General features: G+C 34.3%; 1 protein-coding gene across 3 annotated transcripts in view; it reads right to left on the bottom strand.

The window, feature by feature from the left end:
* Positions 1-18,636, bottom strand: part of LOC130447652 (hormone receptor 4) — a 44,082-nt gene that overhangs the window by 3,335 nt on the left and 22,111 nt on the right. For 2 of the 3 annotated variants that reach the window (XM_056784600.1, XM_056784601.1), the window contains exons 3-7: positions 8,569-8,673; positions 5,702-5,912; positions 4,538-5,631; positions 1,098-1,717; positions 360-552 (exon numbers count right to left, since the gene is read on the bottom strand). In XM_056784600.1, coding sequence (XP_056640578.1) covers positions 360-552; positions 1,098-1,717; positions 4,538-5,631; positions 5,702-5,912; positions 8,569-8,673 — 2,223 coding nt within the window. Of the gene's footprint in view, positions 1-359; positions 553-1,097; positions 1,718-4,537; positions 5,632-5,701; positions 5,936-8,568; positions 8,675-18,636 lie in introns of those variants that run through there. The other variant, XM_056784602.1, reaches the window with a different exon arrangement.

Raw genomic sequence — 18,636 nt, 5'->3', positions numbered from 1 at the left:
ATCAACAAAATGGAGGAACACGTCAATAACCGCCCTCCGATCCACAATACCAACAGGAAATGAAACTACGCGATTTATTCCGCACGAGGGATGAATAATCCTTTGGATCCAAAGGATTATCCATCCCCGAACGTCGCATCGCCAAAATTTGGTATTAGCCCGAAATAATGGTCGAAAAAAAGGCATTAACGCGGACCTTTACAATTATTTCGTTTTATTCGAATCGACTAAATGATAAATGTCGAAAAAACGCTCAAAAAACGGAAAAATTTCGATGAAACAAAACATTTGTGATGATTGCGCGTTAAATCGAAAAGTTCAATTATGTTTGTCCTATATAAAATATACAAAAAACTCACCTTGATTCAACATCGTAATTACTTTAAGGCACACATATTCTTCCATAGTTAATTTGATCTGCCTAAACATCAAAGTTACGTGGGTGATCCTCTCGATCATCAGACCCACGTCCTGGCGCAGCTGCTCGATCGTTATTTCTCTACCCATCATCGAAATCAGACAATTTTGGAGCGTGCACAAATTCGATTCCACCTAAATCGAAATCAATCCATAGAATTTTGTTAATCGGAATAATACTAAACGAAGAGCGGATTCTATGGGGATCTACTGACACAACTCGGTCGACCTGCAGGCTGAACGTCCACGAGGAACTGTAGGCCGAATCAATTGCGGCGACTAATGGATCTGGTACGCACGAGAAATGGTTTGGTCGGAGCAGGCCTCTAAATCTGCTCGAGAGCTGCCGTACGAACCGTAAAGGTTGTGCCGGAGGAATCGGTGAGTGAATTAAGACGCCATCTGCACACCATGGGCATCAACGACGATCCTGGATGTCGTTGGTGCTTGGGACTGACCATAGAGAAACCGGCCGTGCGAAAAGCGACCAAATAAGACTTGGAGGACACCAATGAATAAGCGAGGGAATGTGGAGGATAGCACGGTTGGCGTACAAGCCATATCGTTGGGCTCTAGGCCAGTTCTGGAACGGATTTGGGTGACTTAAGGTCTGGTAAGAAGTATTGGGCGCGGGAATGGTAAAAATTTTCCGCTCTTCGTCGATAAATCGAGATATTTACCTCCTGGGAGAAATCCGGTTCGATGAAGGTGGTGGCCATTTGCTCGGTGGCGACTTTGTGGATGGCTTGGTAGGCGGACGTGGTCAAGACCAACAGCTCGTGCCATTTGTGCGTCAAAAGTCTGGTGTGCACCTCGACGGGCAGTTCCAGATAAAAGGGCAACCTCTTTGTCCATTGCACCAATTTGTAAACGATCGAATCGCCGATGTTGCACAACTTTTCGCTCAAGTCCGTATTGTGATCGAGGAGTTCGTCGAGGTTTTGCAACGTGGCGATGTCTTGGAATTCATCACAGTCTATGAGTGTTTTTATCATCGATAGGGAATATTCGACGGAGAAATTTCGGTCGCGCGACGACGACACCGCGCTGTCCAGCCGCTGCCGCAGACGGATCACTTCGCTGGGATTGGTCAGGGCGGTTTTCAAGATGGTGCCGTTCACTAGATTGGAGGGGATGCCGGGCGGCGGTTCCGTTTTGAATTGATGGCCGAGTAGGTTTTTGTCGATCGGTTTCGTTTGTTGTTTGGCCGACGGTTTTTTGTGTTTTTTATATTTAACTTTGTACAGGTTGTAAACGGCGCCGCTGTTGCGCCCTCCCGGCATTCGATCTTCCCTAACGGCTACAAATAAAACGGGGCGTATCAGATTAATTGGGGGGTCGGAATCGGTGGTGTACCGATACCTGTCGCGGCACCATGTAAATGAGAGTAAATCTAACCTCAAACTTTCCGGTCGACTGTCGAGCGATTCGAAATGATTTATTTATATAATTTTTGTATATTTTGAAGTAACCCATAACAGGGAACGGTTCTAAAGGACTAATTTTCGATTTAGAATCATAAAATCTATCGATTCCATAGAACTGTATAACCGAGGGTTACTTCAATACACCATAGAACAAAGCTTAACACGAATCGTGACCATAGAACTGTGTTTTCGAGTTAAAAACATAAAGCAGAACGATTCCATCGAACTGTATTCCCGAGGGTTACTTCAATACACCATAGAACAAAGCTTAACACGAATCGTGACCATAGAACTGTGTTTTCGAGTTAAAAACATAAAGCAGAACGATTCCATCGAACTGTATTCCCGAGGGTTACTTCAATACACCATAGAACAAAGCTTAACACGAATCGTGACCATAGAACTGTGTTTTCGAGTTAAAAACATAAAGCAGAACGATTCCATCGAACTGTATTCCCGAGGGTTACTTCAATACACCATAGAACAAAGCTTAACACGAATCGTGGCCATAGAACTGTATTTTCGAGTTAAAAACATAAAGCAGAACGATTCCATCGAACTGTATTCCCGAGGGTTACTTCAATACACCATAGAACAAAGCTTAACACGAATCGTGACCATAGAACTGTGTTTTCGAGTTAAAAACATATAGCAGAACGATTCCATCGAACTGTATTCCCGAGGGTTACTTCAATACACCATAGAACAAAGCTTAACACGAATCGTGACCATAGAACTGTATTTTCGAGTTAAAAACATAAAGCAGAACGATTCCATCGAACTGTATTCCCGAGGGTTACTTCAATACACCATAGAACAAAGCTTAACACGAATCGTGACCATAGAACTGTATTTTCGAGTTAAAAACATAAAGCAGAACGATTCCATCGAACTGTATTCCCGAGGGTTACTTCAATACACCATAGAACAAAGCTTAACACGAATCGTGACCATAGAACTGTGTTTTCGAGTTAAAAACATATAGCAGAACGATTCCATCGAACTGTATTCCCGAGGGTTACTTCAATACACCATAGAACAAAGCTTAACACGAATCGTGACCATAGAACTGTGTTTTCGAGTTAAAAACATAAAGCAGAACGATTCCATCGAACTGTATTCCCGAGGGTTACTTCAATACACCATAGAACAAAGCTTAACACGAATCGTGGCCATAGAACTGTATTTTCGAGTTAAAAACATAAAGCAGAACGATTCCATCGAACTGTATTCCCGAGGGTTACTTCAATACACCATAGAACAAAGCTTAACACGAATCGTGACCATAGAACTGTGTTTTCGAGTTAAAAACATAAAGCAGAACGATTCCATCGAACTGTATTCCCGAGGGTTACTTCAATACACCATAGAACAAAGCTTAACACGAATCGTGACCATAGAACTGTGTTTTCGAGTTAAAAACATATAGCAGAACGATTCCATCGAACTGTATTCCCGAGGGTTACTTCAATACACCATAGAACAAAGCTTAACACGAATCGTGGCCATAGAACTGTATTTTCGAGTTAAAAACATATAGCAGAACGATTCCATCGAACTGTATTCCCGAGGGTTACTTCAATACACCATAGAACAAAGCTTAACACGAATCGTGGCCATAGAACTGTGTTTTCGAGTTAAAAACATATAGCAGAACGATTCCATCGAACTGTATTCCCGAGGGTTACTTCAATACACCATAGAACAAAGCTTAACACGAATCGTGACCATAGAACTGTGTTTTCGAGTTAAAAACATAAAGCAGAACGATTCCATCGAACTGTATTCCCGAGGGTTACTTCAATACACCATAGAACAAAGCTTAACACGAATCGTGACCATAGAACTGTGTTTTCATGTTAAAAACATACAAAAGAACGCTTCCATAGAACTATAACGTCGTTTCGGTGGTATTATCGAATTGACAGATGTTTAAAAACATAGAACTACATTCGAGACATAGAATACACGATAAATAACAAAATTTGAAACATATTAAGATTAAATTTGGAATCGACAGCCATTAAAAACTTTGTCGATCGATATTTACATGAATTTAACGTAGAATTACGAGTTTTTTTGTCGATTTTCGAATGAAATAAAGAAAAAAAATATCGGAATGTGAATACAACAAATCGTGTCCATAGAACTGTGTTTTCAAGTTAAAAACATACAAAAGAACGCTTCCATAGAATTATATATTCGATGACGTTAATGACAGGGAATTGACAATTACTTTTGAGCCATTTTTAAATAAAATACAATTAAAAAGGACGACAGCTGTCATAGAACCGTTTAATTTGACGTTGAAGATAAAAAAGAACAATTCCATCGAACTGTATTTCCGTGGGCTACTTTAATACACCATAGAACAATGTCTGGCACGAATCGTGACCATAGAACTATGTTTTCGTGTTAAAAACATACAAAAGAACGCTTCCATAGAACTATAACGTCGTTTCGGTGTTATTATCGAATTGACAGATGCTTAAAAACATAGAACTATATTCGAGACATAGAATACACGATAAATAACAAAATTTGAAACATATTAAGATTAAATTTGGAATCGACAGCCATTAAAAACTTTGTCGATCGATATTTACATGAATTTAACGTAGAATTACGAGTTTTTTTGTCGATTTTCGAATGAAATAAAGTAAAAAATAAATCGGAATTTGAATATAACGTACCTTGTAGTACCATTCCTTGTTCTATACACTTTTTAAATCTGCAATACTGACACCTATTCCTTTGCGCTTTGGTTATTTCACAATTCCCGTCCGCCACACAAGTATACACCCTCCTATTTTGTACGGTCCGTTTAAAAAACCCTTTGCAACCCTCGCAAGTGATTATTCCGTAGTGCAACCCCGTCGCTTTGTCTTCGCATATCATACAAATCATCGGCTGTTCTTCTTCTTCTTGTTGTTGTTGTTGTTCGGCGTGCTCGCCCGGCGCGGCCTCCGCGTTCGGACAGGGTTTCACGTCGCTCTGGCCGTACATCGAGGGCACAACCCCCGGCGGGGGCGCGGTGAGATTGAGGGCCTGGGTCTGCTGACCGATCGGCAACTGCCGCACGTCGCCGGCCCACAATCGCTCCATGTTCAAAGGCGATCCTCCGGCGAATTGGGACGTCGGCGACGGCGACGACACCACGTTTCTACTGGCGGGGCGCAGTCGGTCTTGGCCGAGATTCAGCAGGAGCTGCGCCGCGCTCTCGTCGGTGTTGCTCACTTGGGGCCAATTGGAGGTGGTGGGATGGAGCTGCGGGTCGTTTGCGGGCGACGAAGGCTGCGACCAGATCATCGTGCGAACTCCGCCCGCCTCTCCCATGATCACGGTAGGCGTTTGTCGCACTGGACCGCTTCTGCTCATCGGACTACCGGGGGGTTTGACGTCCACGGGCGCGCCGACGTAATTTCCGCCGATTAATTCGGGTTTAACGTTGAAATTACCCCCGATTAATTCGGTTTTCACTCCGAACGTCCCTCCGATCAGCTCGGGTTTGACGCCGTTTATTCTCGAATGTTTCAACCATAATTGCGGGTTTTGAGTCGGTTGCTGTTGACTGATGATGACGCTTCGAGACGAAATCGACGACGTGGGTTCTTGGGCGGACGCCGCCGTCGGCGGAAATAGCGGGGCGTGTCTGATCACCGGACTCGTGCGGGGGCTGATATTTGCCGGACGACCTGGCGAACTGTGCGGTCGGGGCGGTTGCGAGGGACTGAATTGCGGTTGGGGTCGTACCGGCGGACTGTGCGATCTTATAACCGGAAGAGATCTAAACAGGATTATTGAAAATTACACATTTTTTTTTTTTTTTTCTAATTTGATATTGCGTTGTAGCTTACTTGATGACGCTCGGGGTCCCTCCGCCGCCTCCATCGAAGACGCCGGATTCTTCTAGTCGGTTCGGTACTTTTTCGAGCGTCGGTTCTGGGTGGTGGAGTTGAAGCGGCGTGGAATCGGGGCTCGGGGGATTGAGAACGGCGTCGGTCATTTTCGGGGACGATGGACTCAGGAGATCGGGCGACGAGGTGCTTGTATCGGCGACAGATTCGCCTAGAAGCGGACAGAGACATTGCCTAGAAGCAAAGTTTGCTGATGGCTGCCTACTCTAAGTTGTTGTCAATAAACGGTGACTGGGTGGTCGATTCATTATGGCGAACAGAGATTAGAAAATTACGGCGGAGTTAATGCTAATTTTTTAATTCGGTAAGCCTTTCGCTATTCATTTTGGAAGTTTGCGACCAAATACCCCCCGGTGCATGCTTAAAGTCTGATTCGATTCGCCTGTTTGGCGGTCGATGTCTTTGTTGCGGTTTTCAAAACGCGCTTCAAACAATGGAAAAGTCGTGTGGTTCACGAAATCTTAGCCTAACATGAAAAAAAAACTGTAATTTCAACATTTACTCCTGTCGTTTACACACACTTTTCAGAACGTCTGTACACTGACTTTGCAAAACGCTCCCGGTCTGTCAGAAATATTTGACATGAAGCGGACGCTGATTTTGCCGCGTCTTTTTTTTTGTTCTAAAATTTATTTACAAAATGGTCTTAGAGAGTCTTGGGAGTAATCTACTGAGTTGAAAATTGTATATATACAGGATGTCCCACGACGAGTTAAAACTATCTGTATATGGCAAAATATTTATACTAGAATCATGAAAATTTCTACGTTTGGGTTTTCGAATACGATCTTTTCAACTAAAATATTTTCAAAGATGGCCGACTTCCGGTTCTACCGGAAGTCGACTGTAACTTTGTTATTTTAAATAGAACACCCCGTATATTAATACATTTTCGAAATTTACGTAAAATTTTAATATACTTTTATCTAAAAACTTTTTTCGAAAAATGCGTATTTTTTGGGTTATTAATTTTTTTGTAAAAAATTTGACCCTTGCAGACCCCTATAAATTATTTTATTACGATGCTACCCTTAAAGATATGAAAATGGTTTTTATTCAGTGGCTTTTAGCAAGGTTACACGTATTTGAATATATGTTGAAAAATGTTTCATTCTATACAGGGCGTGTATAAAAAGTAATCAAAGTTTAACATTATAAATATCAAATTTTTTCATTTTTTTAAATAGACCCACCCGGTTTTTTCGATTTTCATGGATTCAGGGGTGAAAAATAAAACATATCCACGTATACTTTTCTATACCTAAACCTTACCATTATCCAGATATTTTCAAAGATGGCCGACTACCGGTTCTACCGGAAGTCGACTGTAACTTTGTTATTTTAAATAGAACACCCTGTATATTAATACATTTTTGAAATCTACGTAAAATTTCGGTATACTTTTATCTAAAAACTTTTTTCGAAAAATGCGTATTTTTTGGGTTATTAATTTTTTTGTAAAAAATTTTACCCTTGCAAATTATTTTATTACGATGCTACCCTTAAAGATATGAAAATGGTTTTTATTCAGTGGCTTTAAGCAAGGTTAGACGTATTTGAATGTATGTTGAAAAATTGTATATTTTATACAAGGTGTGTATAAAAAGTGTTCAAAGTTTAACTTTATAAATATCAATTTTTTTCTATTTTTTAAATAGAACCACCCAGTTTTTTCTATTTAAATGCATTCAAGGGTAAAAAATAAGGTAATTTTCCTATACCTAAACCTAAAAGTTATCCAAATATTAACCGGGTCTATTTAAAAAAATAAAAACCTTGATATTTATGAAGTTAAATTTTGCACATATTTTATACACACCCCGTATAGAATGAAACATTTTTGTACATAGATTCAAATACGTTTAACCTTGTTAAAAACAACCGAACAAAAATAATTTTCGCATTTTCAAAGGTATTATCGTAAAAAAATAATTTATAAGGGTGAAATTTTTTACAAAAAAATTAATAACCCAAAAAATACGCATTTTTCGAAAAAAGTTTTTAGATAAAAGTATACTAAAATTTTACGTAAATTTCGAAAATGTATTAATATACGGGGTGTTCTATTTAAAATAACAAAGTTACAGTCGACTTCCGGTAGAACCGGAAGTCGGCCATTTTTGAAAATATTTTAGTTGAAAAGATCGTATTCGAAAACCCAAACGTAGAAATTTTCATGATTCTACTATAAATATTTTTCCATATATACAGATAGTTTTAACTGGCCGTGAGACACCCTGTATATATCTCGACTTTGCGGATGATTGCCGCCCTTTACGGTTTTTGTGGATCCTTTTGCTTCTCGCTGACGTCCTGCTCCGCGATTTTTTTCCATTTTCTCACCCCCATCTCCGCAATATCCTTAAATTCCCCCCAGCGTGCTTCGGATCCACCAAAATATCGTAGAAACAAATATTTTGGTGGTTTTTTTGACTTGGTACGGTCGCTGACACCCCTTTTGGATGTAGGATCGTAGTTTCATCACCCGTCGAATGGATTCGACGCCACTTTCGCCGAAAATGCGACGCAGTCGCCAATTTTCAATTCGCCACAAACAGCCTCCATCTTGTTTTCGATTTGTGCTGGTGGCAACCAACAATTTCCTAACTAAATTTGAGATTTTCAACCAAAAACAACTCCCCTAAACGGTCGCGCGGCCTCTACCATCATAAAATGGATCGAAGTATACAAAATTTCGGTTAAAACTCGTTGCGACTTGACATAACCTAACTTTTGCTTACGGGCCTCGATATATCGAAACTGCGAACGATCTAAAGCTTTTTTCGTCGTGCTAATCCAACACTTACCGTCACTACTGCAACGAGAATCCACTTTCCTCCTCTTCAATTTCAAATCTTGGAAAAGGCTCATCTTGTCGAGCTCACAAGGAGTGCGCGTTAAGGTCATAATTCCTGGAAAACAAAATTTTCTAAACTGTACGAAATGCAATAATAACGAACGATTCGCGAAAATTGTGAATTTCGCGCCAATTCGTAGAGTAGATCATAACGTATAAAACACGTGAAGTCGAGGAACGCACATATGGAAGATGTAAAACGCAAATAAATGACCAGATATGGGATTTTTTAGCGTTTATTTTATCTAATAAGGAAATTTAAATACAAAACGACATTTTTTGTATATTATCTAACATTTAATAATCGATCTAGTAGCGGAAGAAGCGGACGAACGCGAATAGGAAAGTGAGAATAGAAAGTTTCGTAATCGGTTTTCTCTATAAACTAGTCGTTGCGCAACTATTATGAATCTAACAGTGAAAGTTCTTCCTTTTCATAATCGTAATAATTAAATTCACATTATTTTTGAATTAGAATAGAAATTATCAGTCTCGATCTCACAGATCGACAAGTAACAAAATCCGGAAGTTGTATCACACTCAAGTGATACGGACCGTCGAAACTTATCTTTAGAAAAACTACTGTACATCTAAATATATAAATTTTTTGTTTTTTTTTGAGATTAATCATCGTCAAAAGTTGATCTGGATACCACGAGAAACAATTTCTCGAAGGTACAAACATCGGGTCATGGAATCACGCCCAAAAGCTTCACCAGAAGGGATTCCAAATCCCCTACGTCTCCATATAGTATTGGAAAACTGGGGGCGTTCACACCACCAAATAAAAAAAAGATGCTCGATATTTTACAATGCAAAAAAATGCACAATCATTTGCCAATTGAAATAATCTTTACAGTGTTGGAAAAATTGATACTTTTTTGCATTAATGGTGAAGGCGAAGTAACGCGCTCGCCAAAATTTTAATAAACCGCCACCAATTTCTCGCGAAATGTATACGTCAAGAAGAAGAATGGACTGGCGACGAGGAATCAAGACTATAAATTAAAAAATAGAGAAAAAACTACGAGATAAACAAAATAATAGACGTGTAGACATACAGAAAAGTATGTATCTAGGTTTTTCCTAAAAAAGTTCATCTATTTATCTAATCGAGACACTTTTTGACAGGGCAAACGTTGCTAAATACAGGGTTGTATTGAACTTTGTTGTTTTATTCGATACAAAATAAGTCAGTCATGCAATCAGCAGTTAGGTTAGGTTAAGGTCGGGTTAGGTTGACTTTTGTTAGGTTAGAATGAGTTAGGTTAGGGTTAGGTTGACTTTTGTTAGGTTAGAATGATTTAGGTTAGGGTTAGGTTGACTTTTGTTAGGTTAGAATGATTTAGGTTAGGGTTAGGTTGACTTTTGTTAGGTTAGAATGATTTAGGTTAGGGTTAGGTTGACTTTTGTTAGGTTAGAATGATTTAGGTTAGGGTTAGGTTGACTTTTGTTAGGTTAGAATGATTTAGGTTAGGGTTAGGTTGACTTTTGTTAGGTTAGAATGATTTAGGTTAGGGTTAGGTTGACTTTTGTTAGGTTAGAATGATTTAGGTTAGGGTTAGGTTGACTTTTGTTAGGTTAGAATGATTTAGGTTAGGGTTAGGTTGACTTTTGTTAGGTTAGAATGATTTAGGTTAGGGTTAGGTTGACTTTTGTTAGGTTAGAATGATTTAGGTTAGGGTTAGGTTGACTTTTGTTAGGTTAGAATGATTTAGGTTAGGGTTAGGTTGACTTTTGTTAGGTTAGAATGAGTTAGGTTAGGGTTAGGTTGACTTTTGTTAGGTTAGAATGATTTAGGTTAGGGTTAGGTTGACTTTTGTTAGGTTAGAATGATTTAGGTTAGGGTTAGGTTGACTTTTGTTAGGTTAGAATGATTTAGGTTAGGGTTAGGTTGACTTTTGTTAGGTTAGAATGAGTTAGGTTAGGTTAAGATGAGTTAAGTTAGGTTAAGATGAGTTAGGTTGGGTTAGGAATTTTTCTTCTTTTTTATAGGGTAGTAAAAATGTGAAGGGATTGAAAATAAATATTTGTTTTGTATGTCGAACGCGAATTACGTACGCTGAAGGTTTTTCGATACTGTTTAAATTTGAAAAACGAGTTTTCGAAACCTGTCATTGTTTATGAGACACCTCGTATATGATACGCGTACTTTGAATGGGTTTATAAGAGGAGTGAATGTACTTCTAACAAGTAGAGCGGTTAACTGGGGCTTTAGAATGACCTCAATCGAACTTTGACATAAATTCTTTTCCCTCGGATCAATACCCCGGAAGATTGCATAAATAATTATTTTTCGCTTCGTATATAATCGGTTTTAAGTTGTTGGATGATTTTTTCTTTTTTGAAAATTGATGAATGAATTTGTGTCAAAGATTATCGATAGCTGTCAAAATGTCACCGAAATTGTCATTTTTCAACTTTTTACGAACATATTTCAATTTTTTCGTTCTAAAAATGCATTTATTTGGAAAGAGCGACAACTTTTTGGTATTATAAAGTGCAGAATCGATGAATTTGTGTCAAAGATTATCGATAGCTGTCAAAATGTCACCGAAATTGTCATTTTTCAACTTTTTACGAACATATTTCTATTTTTTCTTTCTAAAAATGCATTTATTTGGATATAGCGACAACTTTTTGGTATTATAAAGTGCAGAATCGATGAATTTGTGTCAAGATTATCGATAGCTGTCAAAATGTCACCGAAATTGTCATTTTTCAACTTTTTACGAACATATTTCAATTTTTTCGTTCTAAAAATGCATTTATTTGGAAAGAGCGACAACTTTTTGGTATTATAAAGTGCAGAATCGATGAATTTGTGTCAAAGATTATCGATAGCTGTCAAAATGTCACCGAAATTGTCATTTTTCAACTTTTTACGAACATATTTCTATTTTTTCGTTCTAAAAATGCATTTATTTGGAAAGAGCGACAACTTTTTGGTATTATAAAGTGCAGAATCGATGAATTTGTGTCAAGATTATCGATTGCTGTCAAAATGTCACCGAAATTGTCATTTTTCAACTTTTTACGAACATATTTCAATTTTTTCGTTCTAAAAAATGCATTTATTTGGAAAGAGCGACAACTTTTTGGTATTATAAAGTGCAGAATCGATGAATTTGTGTCAAGATTATCGATAGCTGTCAAAATGTCACCGAAATTGTCATTTTTCAACTTTTTACGAACATATTTCAATTTTTTCGTTCTAAAAATGCATTTATTTGGAAAGAGCGACAACTTTTTGGTATTATAAAGTGCAGAATCGATGAATTTGTGTCAAAGATTATCGATAGCTGTCAAAATGTCACCGAAATTGTCATTTTTCAACTTTTTACGAACATATTTCAATTTTTTCGTTGTAAAAATGCATTTATTTGGAAAGAGCGACAACTTTTTGGTATTATAAAGTGCAGAATCGATGAATTTGTGTCAAAGATTATCGATAGCTGTCAAAATGTCACCGAAATTGTCATTTTTCAACTTTTTACGAACATATTTCTATTTTTTCGTTCTAGAAATGCATTTATTTGGAAATAGCGACAATTTCTTGGTGTAATAGAGTATGAAATCTATAAATTTGAGTCACAGGCATCAATATCTGTCAAAATATCACCAAAATTGTCATTTTTTAACTTTTTATGAACTTATTTCTATTTTTTCTTTCTAAAAATGCATTTATTTGGATATAGCGACAACTTTTTGGTATTATAAAGCGCAGAATCGATGAATTTGTGTCAAGATTATCGATAGCTGTCAAAATGTCATAAAAATTGTCATTTTTCAACTTTTTACGAACATATTTCAATTTTTTCGTTCTAAAAATGCATTTATTTGGAAATAGCGACAATTTCTTGGTGTAATAGAGTATGAAATCTATAAATTTGAGTCACAGGCATCAATATCTGTCAAAATATCACCAAAATTGTCATTTTTTAACTTTTTATGAACTTATTTCTATTTTTTCTTTCTAAAAATGCATTTATTTGGATATAGCGACAACTTTTTGGTATTATAAAGCGCAGAATCGATGAATTTGTGTCAAAGATTATCGATAGCTGTCAAAATGTCATCAAAATTGTCATTTTTGTATTTTTTTATGAACCTATTTCTATTTTTTCGTTCTAAAATGCATTTATTTGGAAAGAGCGAGAATTTCTTGGTGTAATAGAGTATGAAATCTATAAATTTGAGTCACAGGCATCAATATCTGTCAAAATATCACCAAAATTGTCATTTTTTAACTTTTATACGAACATATTTCTATTTTTTCTTTCTAAAAATGCATTTATTTGGATATAGCGACAACTTTTTGGTATTATAAAGTGCAGAATCGATGAATTTGTGTCAAGATTATCGATAGCTGTCAAAATGTCATAAAAATTGTCATTTTTCAACTTTTTACGAACATTTCAATTTTTTTCGTTCTAAAAATGCATTTATTTGGAAATAGCGACAATTTCTTGGTGTAATAGAGTATGAAATCTATAAATTTGAGTCACAGGCATCAATATCTGTCAAAATGTCACCGAAATTGTCATTTTTTAACTTTTTTATGAACTTATTTCTATTTTTTCTTTCTAAAAATGCATTTATTTGGATATAGCGACAACTTTTTGGTATTATAAAAGCGCAGAATCGATGAATTTGTGTCAAGATTATCGATAGCTGTCAAAATGTCATCAAAATTGTCATATTTTCAACTTTTTACGAACATATTTCAATTTTTTCGTTCTAAAAATGCATTTATTTGGAAATAGCGACAATTTCTTGGTGTAATAGAGTATGAAATCTATAAATTTGAGTCACAGGCATCAATATCTGTCAAAAATATCACCAAAATTGTCATTTTTTAACTTTTTACGAACATATTTCTATTTTTTCTTTCTAAAAAATGCATTTATTTGGATATAGCGACAACTTTTTGGTATTATAAAGTGCAGAATCGATGAATTTGTGTCAAGATTATCGATAACTGTCAAAATGTCACCGAAATTGTCATTTTTCAACTTTTTACGAAAATATTTCTATTTTTTCTTTCTAAAAATGCATTTATTTGGATATAGCGACAACTTTTTGGTATTATAAAGTGCAGAATCGATGAATTTGTGTCAAGATTATTGATAGCTGTCAAAATATCACCGAAATTGTCATTTTTCAACTTTTTACGAACATATTTCTATTTTTTTCGTTCTAGAAATGCATTTATTTGGAAATAGCGACAATTTCTTGGTGTAATAGAGTATGAAATCTCTAAATTTGAGTCACAGGCATCAATATCTGTCAAAATATCACCAAAATTGTCATTTTTTAACTTTTTATGAACTTATTTCTATTTTGTCTTTCTAAAAATGCATTTATTTGGATATAGCGACAACTTTTTGGTATTATAAAGCGCAGAATCGATGAATTTGTGTCAAGATTATCGATAGCTGTCAAAATGTCATAAAAATTGTCATATTTCAACTTTTTACGAACATATTTCAATTTTTTCGTTCTAAAAATGCATTTATTTGGAAATAGCGACAATTTCTTGGTGTAATAGAGTATGAAATCTATAAATTTGAGTCACAGGCATCAATATCTGTCAAAATGTCACCGAAATTGTCATTTTTTAACTTTTTATGAACTTATTTCTATTTTTTCTTTCTAAAAATGCATTTATTTGGATATAGCGACAACTTTTTGGTATTATAAAGCGCAGAATCGATGAATTTGTGTCAAGATTATCGATAGCTGTCAAAATGTCATAAAAATTGTCATTTTTCAACTTTTTACGAACATATTTCAATTTTTTCGTTCTAAAAAATGCATTTATTTGGAAATAGCGACAATTTCTTGGTGTAATAGAGTATGAAATCTATAAATTTGAGTCACAGGCATCAATATCTGTCAAAATATCACCAAAATTGTCATTTTTTAACTTTTTACGAACATATTTCTATTTTTTCTTTCTAAAAATGCATTTATTTGGATATAGCGACAACTTTTTGGTATTATAAAGTGCAGAATCGATGAATTTGTGTCAAGATTATCGATAACTGTCAAAATGTCACCGAAATTGTCATTTTTCAACTTTTTACGAAAATATTTCTATTTTTTCTTTCTAAAAATGCATTTATTTGGATATAGCGACAACTTTTTGGTATTATAAAGCGCAGAATCGATGAATTTGTGTCAAGATTATCGATAGCTGTCAAAATGTCATAAAAATTGTCATTTTTCAACTTTTTACGAACATATTTCAATTTTTTCGTTCTAAAAATGCATTTATTTGGAAATAGCGACAATTTCTTGGTGTAATAGAGTATGAAATCTATAAATTTGAGTCACAGGCATCAATATCTGTCAAAATATCACCAAAATTGTCATTTTTTTAACTTTTTATGAACTTATTTCTATTTTTTCTTTCTAAAAATGCATTTATTTGGATATAGCGACAACTTTTTGGTATTATAAAGCGCAGAATCGATGAATTTGTGTCAAGATTATCGATAGCTGTCAAAATGTCATAAAAATTGTCATTTTTCAACTTTTTAACGAAACATATTTCAATTTTTTCGTTCTAAAAATGCATTTATTTGGAAAGAGCGACAACTTTTTTGGTATTATAAAAGCGCAGAATCGATGAATTTGTGTCAAGATTATCGATAGCTGTCAAAATGTCATAAAAATTGTCATTTTTCAACTTTTTACGAACATATTTCAATTTTTTCGTTCTAAAAATGCATTTATTGGAAATAGCGACAATTTCTTGGTGTAATAGAGTATGAAATCTATAAATTTGAGTCACAGGCATCAATATCTGTCAAAATATCACCAAAATTGTCATTTTTTAACTTTTTATGAACTTATTTCTTTTTTTCTTTCTAAAAATGCATTTATTTGGATATAGCGACAACTTTTTGGTATTATAAAGCGCAGAATCGATGAATTTGTGTCAAGATTATCGATAGCTGTCAAAATGTCATAAAAATTGTCATTTTTCAACTTTTTACGAACATATTTCAATTTTTTCGTTCTAAAAATGCATTTATTTGGAAAGAGCGACAACTTTTTGGTATTATAAAGCGCAGAATCGATGAATTTGTGTCAAGATTATCGATAGCTGTCAAAATGTCATAAAAATTGTCATTTTTCAACTTTTTACGAACATATTTCAATTTTTTCGTTCTAAAAATGCATTTATTTGGAAATAGCGACAATTTCTTGGTGTAATAGAGTATGAAATCTATAAATTTGAGTCACAGGCATCAATATCTGTCAAAATATCACCAAAATTGTCATTTTTTTAACTTTTTATGAACTTATTTCTATTTTTTCTTTCTAAAAATGCATTTATTTGGATATAGCGACAACTTTTTGGTATTATAAAGCGCAGAATCGATGAATTTGTGTCAAGATTATCGATAGCTGTCAAAATGTCATCAAAATTGTCATTTTTCAACTTTTTACGAACATATGTTCAATTTTTTCGTTCTAAAAATGCATTTATTTGGAAATAGCGACAATTTCTTGGTGTAATAGAGTATGAAATCTATAAATTTGAGTCACAGGCATCAATATCTGTCAAAATATCACCAAAATTGTCATTTTTTTAACTTTTTATGAACTTATTTCTATTTTTTCTTTCTAAAAAATGCATTTATTTGGATATAGCGACAACTTTTTGGTATTATAAAGCGCAGAATCGATGAATTTGTGTCAAGATTATCGATAGCTGTCAAAATGTCATAAAAATTGTCATTTTTCAACTTTTTACGAACATATTTCAATTTTTTCGTTCTAAAAATGCATTTATTTGGAAATAGCGACAATTTCTTGGTGTAATAGAGTATGAAATCTATAAATTTGAGTCACAGGCATCAATATCTGTCAAAATATCACCAAAATTGTCATTTTTTAACTTTTTATGAACTTATTTCTATTTTTTCTTTCTAAAAATGCATTTATTTGGATATAGCGACAACTTTTTGGTATGTATAAAGCGCAGAATCGATGAATTTGTGTCAAGATTATCGATAGCTGTCAAAATGTCATAAAAATTGTCATTTTTCAACTTTTTACGAACATATTTCAATTTTTTTCGTTCTAAAAAATGCATTTATTTGGAAATAGCGACAATTTCTTGGTGTAATAGAGTATGAAATCTATAAATTTGAGTCACAGGCATCAATATCTGTCAAAATATCACCAAAATTGTCATTTTTTTAACTTTTTATGAACTTATTTCTATTTTTTCTTTCTAAAAATGCATTTATTTGGATATAGCGACAACTTTTTGGTATTATAAAGCGCAGAATCGATGAATTTGTGTCAAGATTATCGATAGCTGTCAAAATGTCATAAAAATTGTCATTTTTCAACTTTTTACGAACATATTTCAATTTTTTTCGTTCTAAAAATGCATTTATTTGGAAATAGCGACAATTTCTTGGTGTAATAGAGTATGAAATCTATAAATTTGAGTCACAGGCATCAATATCTGTCAAAATATCACCAAAATTGTCATTTTTTAACTTTTTATGATCTTATTTCTATTTTTTTCTTTCTAAAAAATGCATTTATTTGGATATAGCGACAACTTTTTGGTATTATAAAGCGCAGAATCGATGAATTTGTGTCAAGATTATCGATAGCTGTCAAAATGTCATCAAAATTGTCATTTTTCAACTTTTTACGAACATATTTCAATTTTTTCGTTCTAAAAAATGCATTTATTTGGAAATAGCGACAATTTCTTGGTGTAATAGAGTATGAAATCTATAAATTTGAGTCACAGGCATCAATATCTGTCAAAATATCACCAAAATTGTCATTTTTTAACTTTTTATGAACTTATTTCTATTTTTTTCTTTCTAAAAATGCATTTATTTGGATATAGCGACAACTTTTTGGTATTATAAAGCGCAGAATCGATGAATTTGTGTCAAGATTATCGATAGCTGTCAAAATGTCATAAAAATTGTCATTTTTCAACTTTTTACGAACATATTTCAATTTTTTCGTTCTAAAAATGCATTTATTTGGAAATAGCGACAATTTCTTGGTGTAATAGAGTATGAAATCTATAAATTTGAGTCACAGGCATCAATATCTGTCAAAATATCACCAAAATTGTCATTTTTTTAACTTTTTACGAACCTATTTCAATTTTTTGTCTCTAAAAATGCAGTTATTTGGATAAAGCGACAACTTTTTCGTATTATAATGCGCAGAATCGATGAATTTGTGTCAAAGTTTACCGATAGCTGTCAAAAATATCACCAAAATTGTCATTTTTCAAGTTTTTATGAACCTATTTCAATAATTTCAGTCAAAAAATTGATTTATTCGAAATAAATTGACAACTTTTTGGTATTAAATAGTTTAGAATCTACACATTTGAGTTGTATATACCGACAGCTGTCAAAATGTCACCGAAATTGTCATTTTTCAACGTTTTACGAACCTATTTCAATTTTTTGTCTCTAAAAATGCAGTTATTTGGATAAAGCGACAACTTTTTCGTATTATAATGCGCAGAATCGATGAATTTGTGTCAAAGTTTACCGATAGCTGTCAAAATATCACCAAAATTGTCATTTTTCAAGTTTTTATGAACCTATTTCAATAATTTCAGTCAAAAAATTGATTTATTCGAAATAAATTGACAACTTTTTGGTATTAAATAGTTTAGAATCTACACATTTGAGTTGTATATACCGACAGCTGTCAAAATGTCACCGAAATTGTCATTTTTCAACGTTTTTACGAACCTATTTCAATTTTTTGTCTCTAAAAATGCAGTTTATTTGGATAAAGCGACAACTTTTTCGTATTATAATGCGCAGAATCGATGAATTTGTGTCAAAGTTTACCGATAGCTGTCAAAATATCACCAAAATTGTCATTTTTCAAGTTTTTATGAACCTATTTCAATAATTTCAGTCAAAAAAATTGATTTATTCGAAATAAATTGACAACTTTTTTGGTATTAAATAGTTTAGAATCTACACATTTGAGTTGTATA

This window comes from Diorhabda sublineata, chromosome 8 (genome assembly GCF_026230105.1).
Source record: "Diorhabda sublineata isolate icDioSubl1.1 chromosome 8, icDioSubl1.1, whole genome shotgun sequence".
Classification (NCBI taxonomy): Eukaryota; Metazoa; Arthropoda; class Insecta; order Coleoptera; family Chrysomelidae; genus Diorhabda; species Diorhabda sublineata.
Note: the sequence above shows the minus strand (reverse complement) of the source record. Positions and strands in the feature narration are given on the sequence as shown.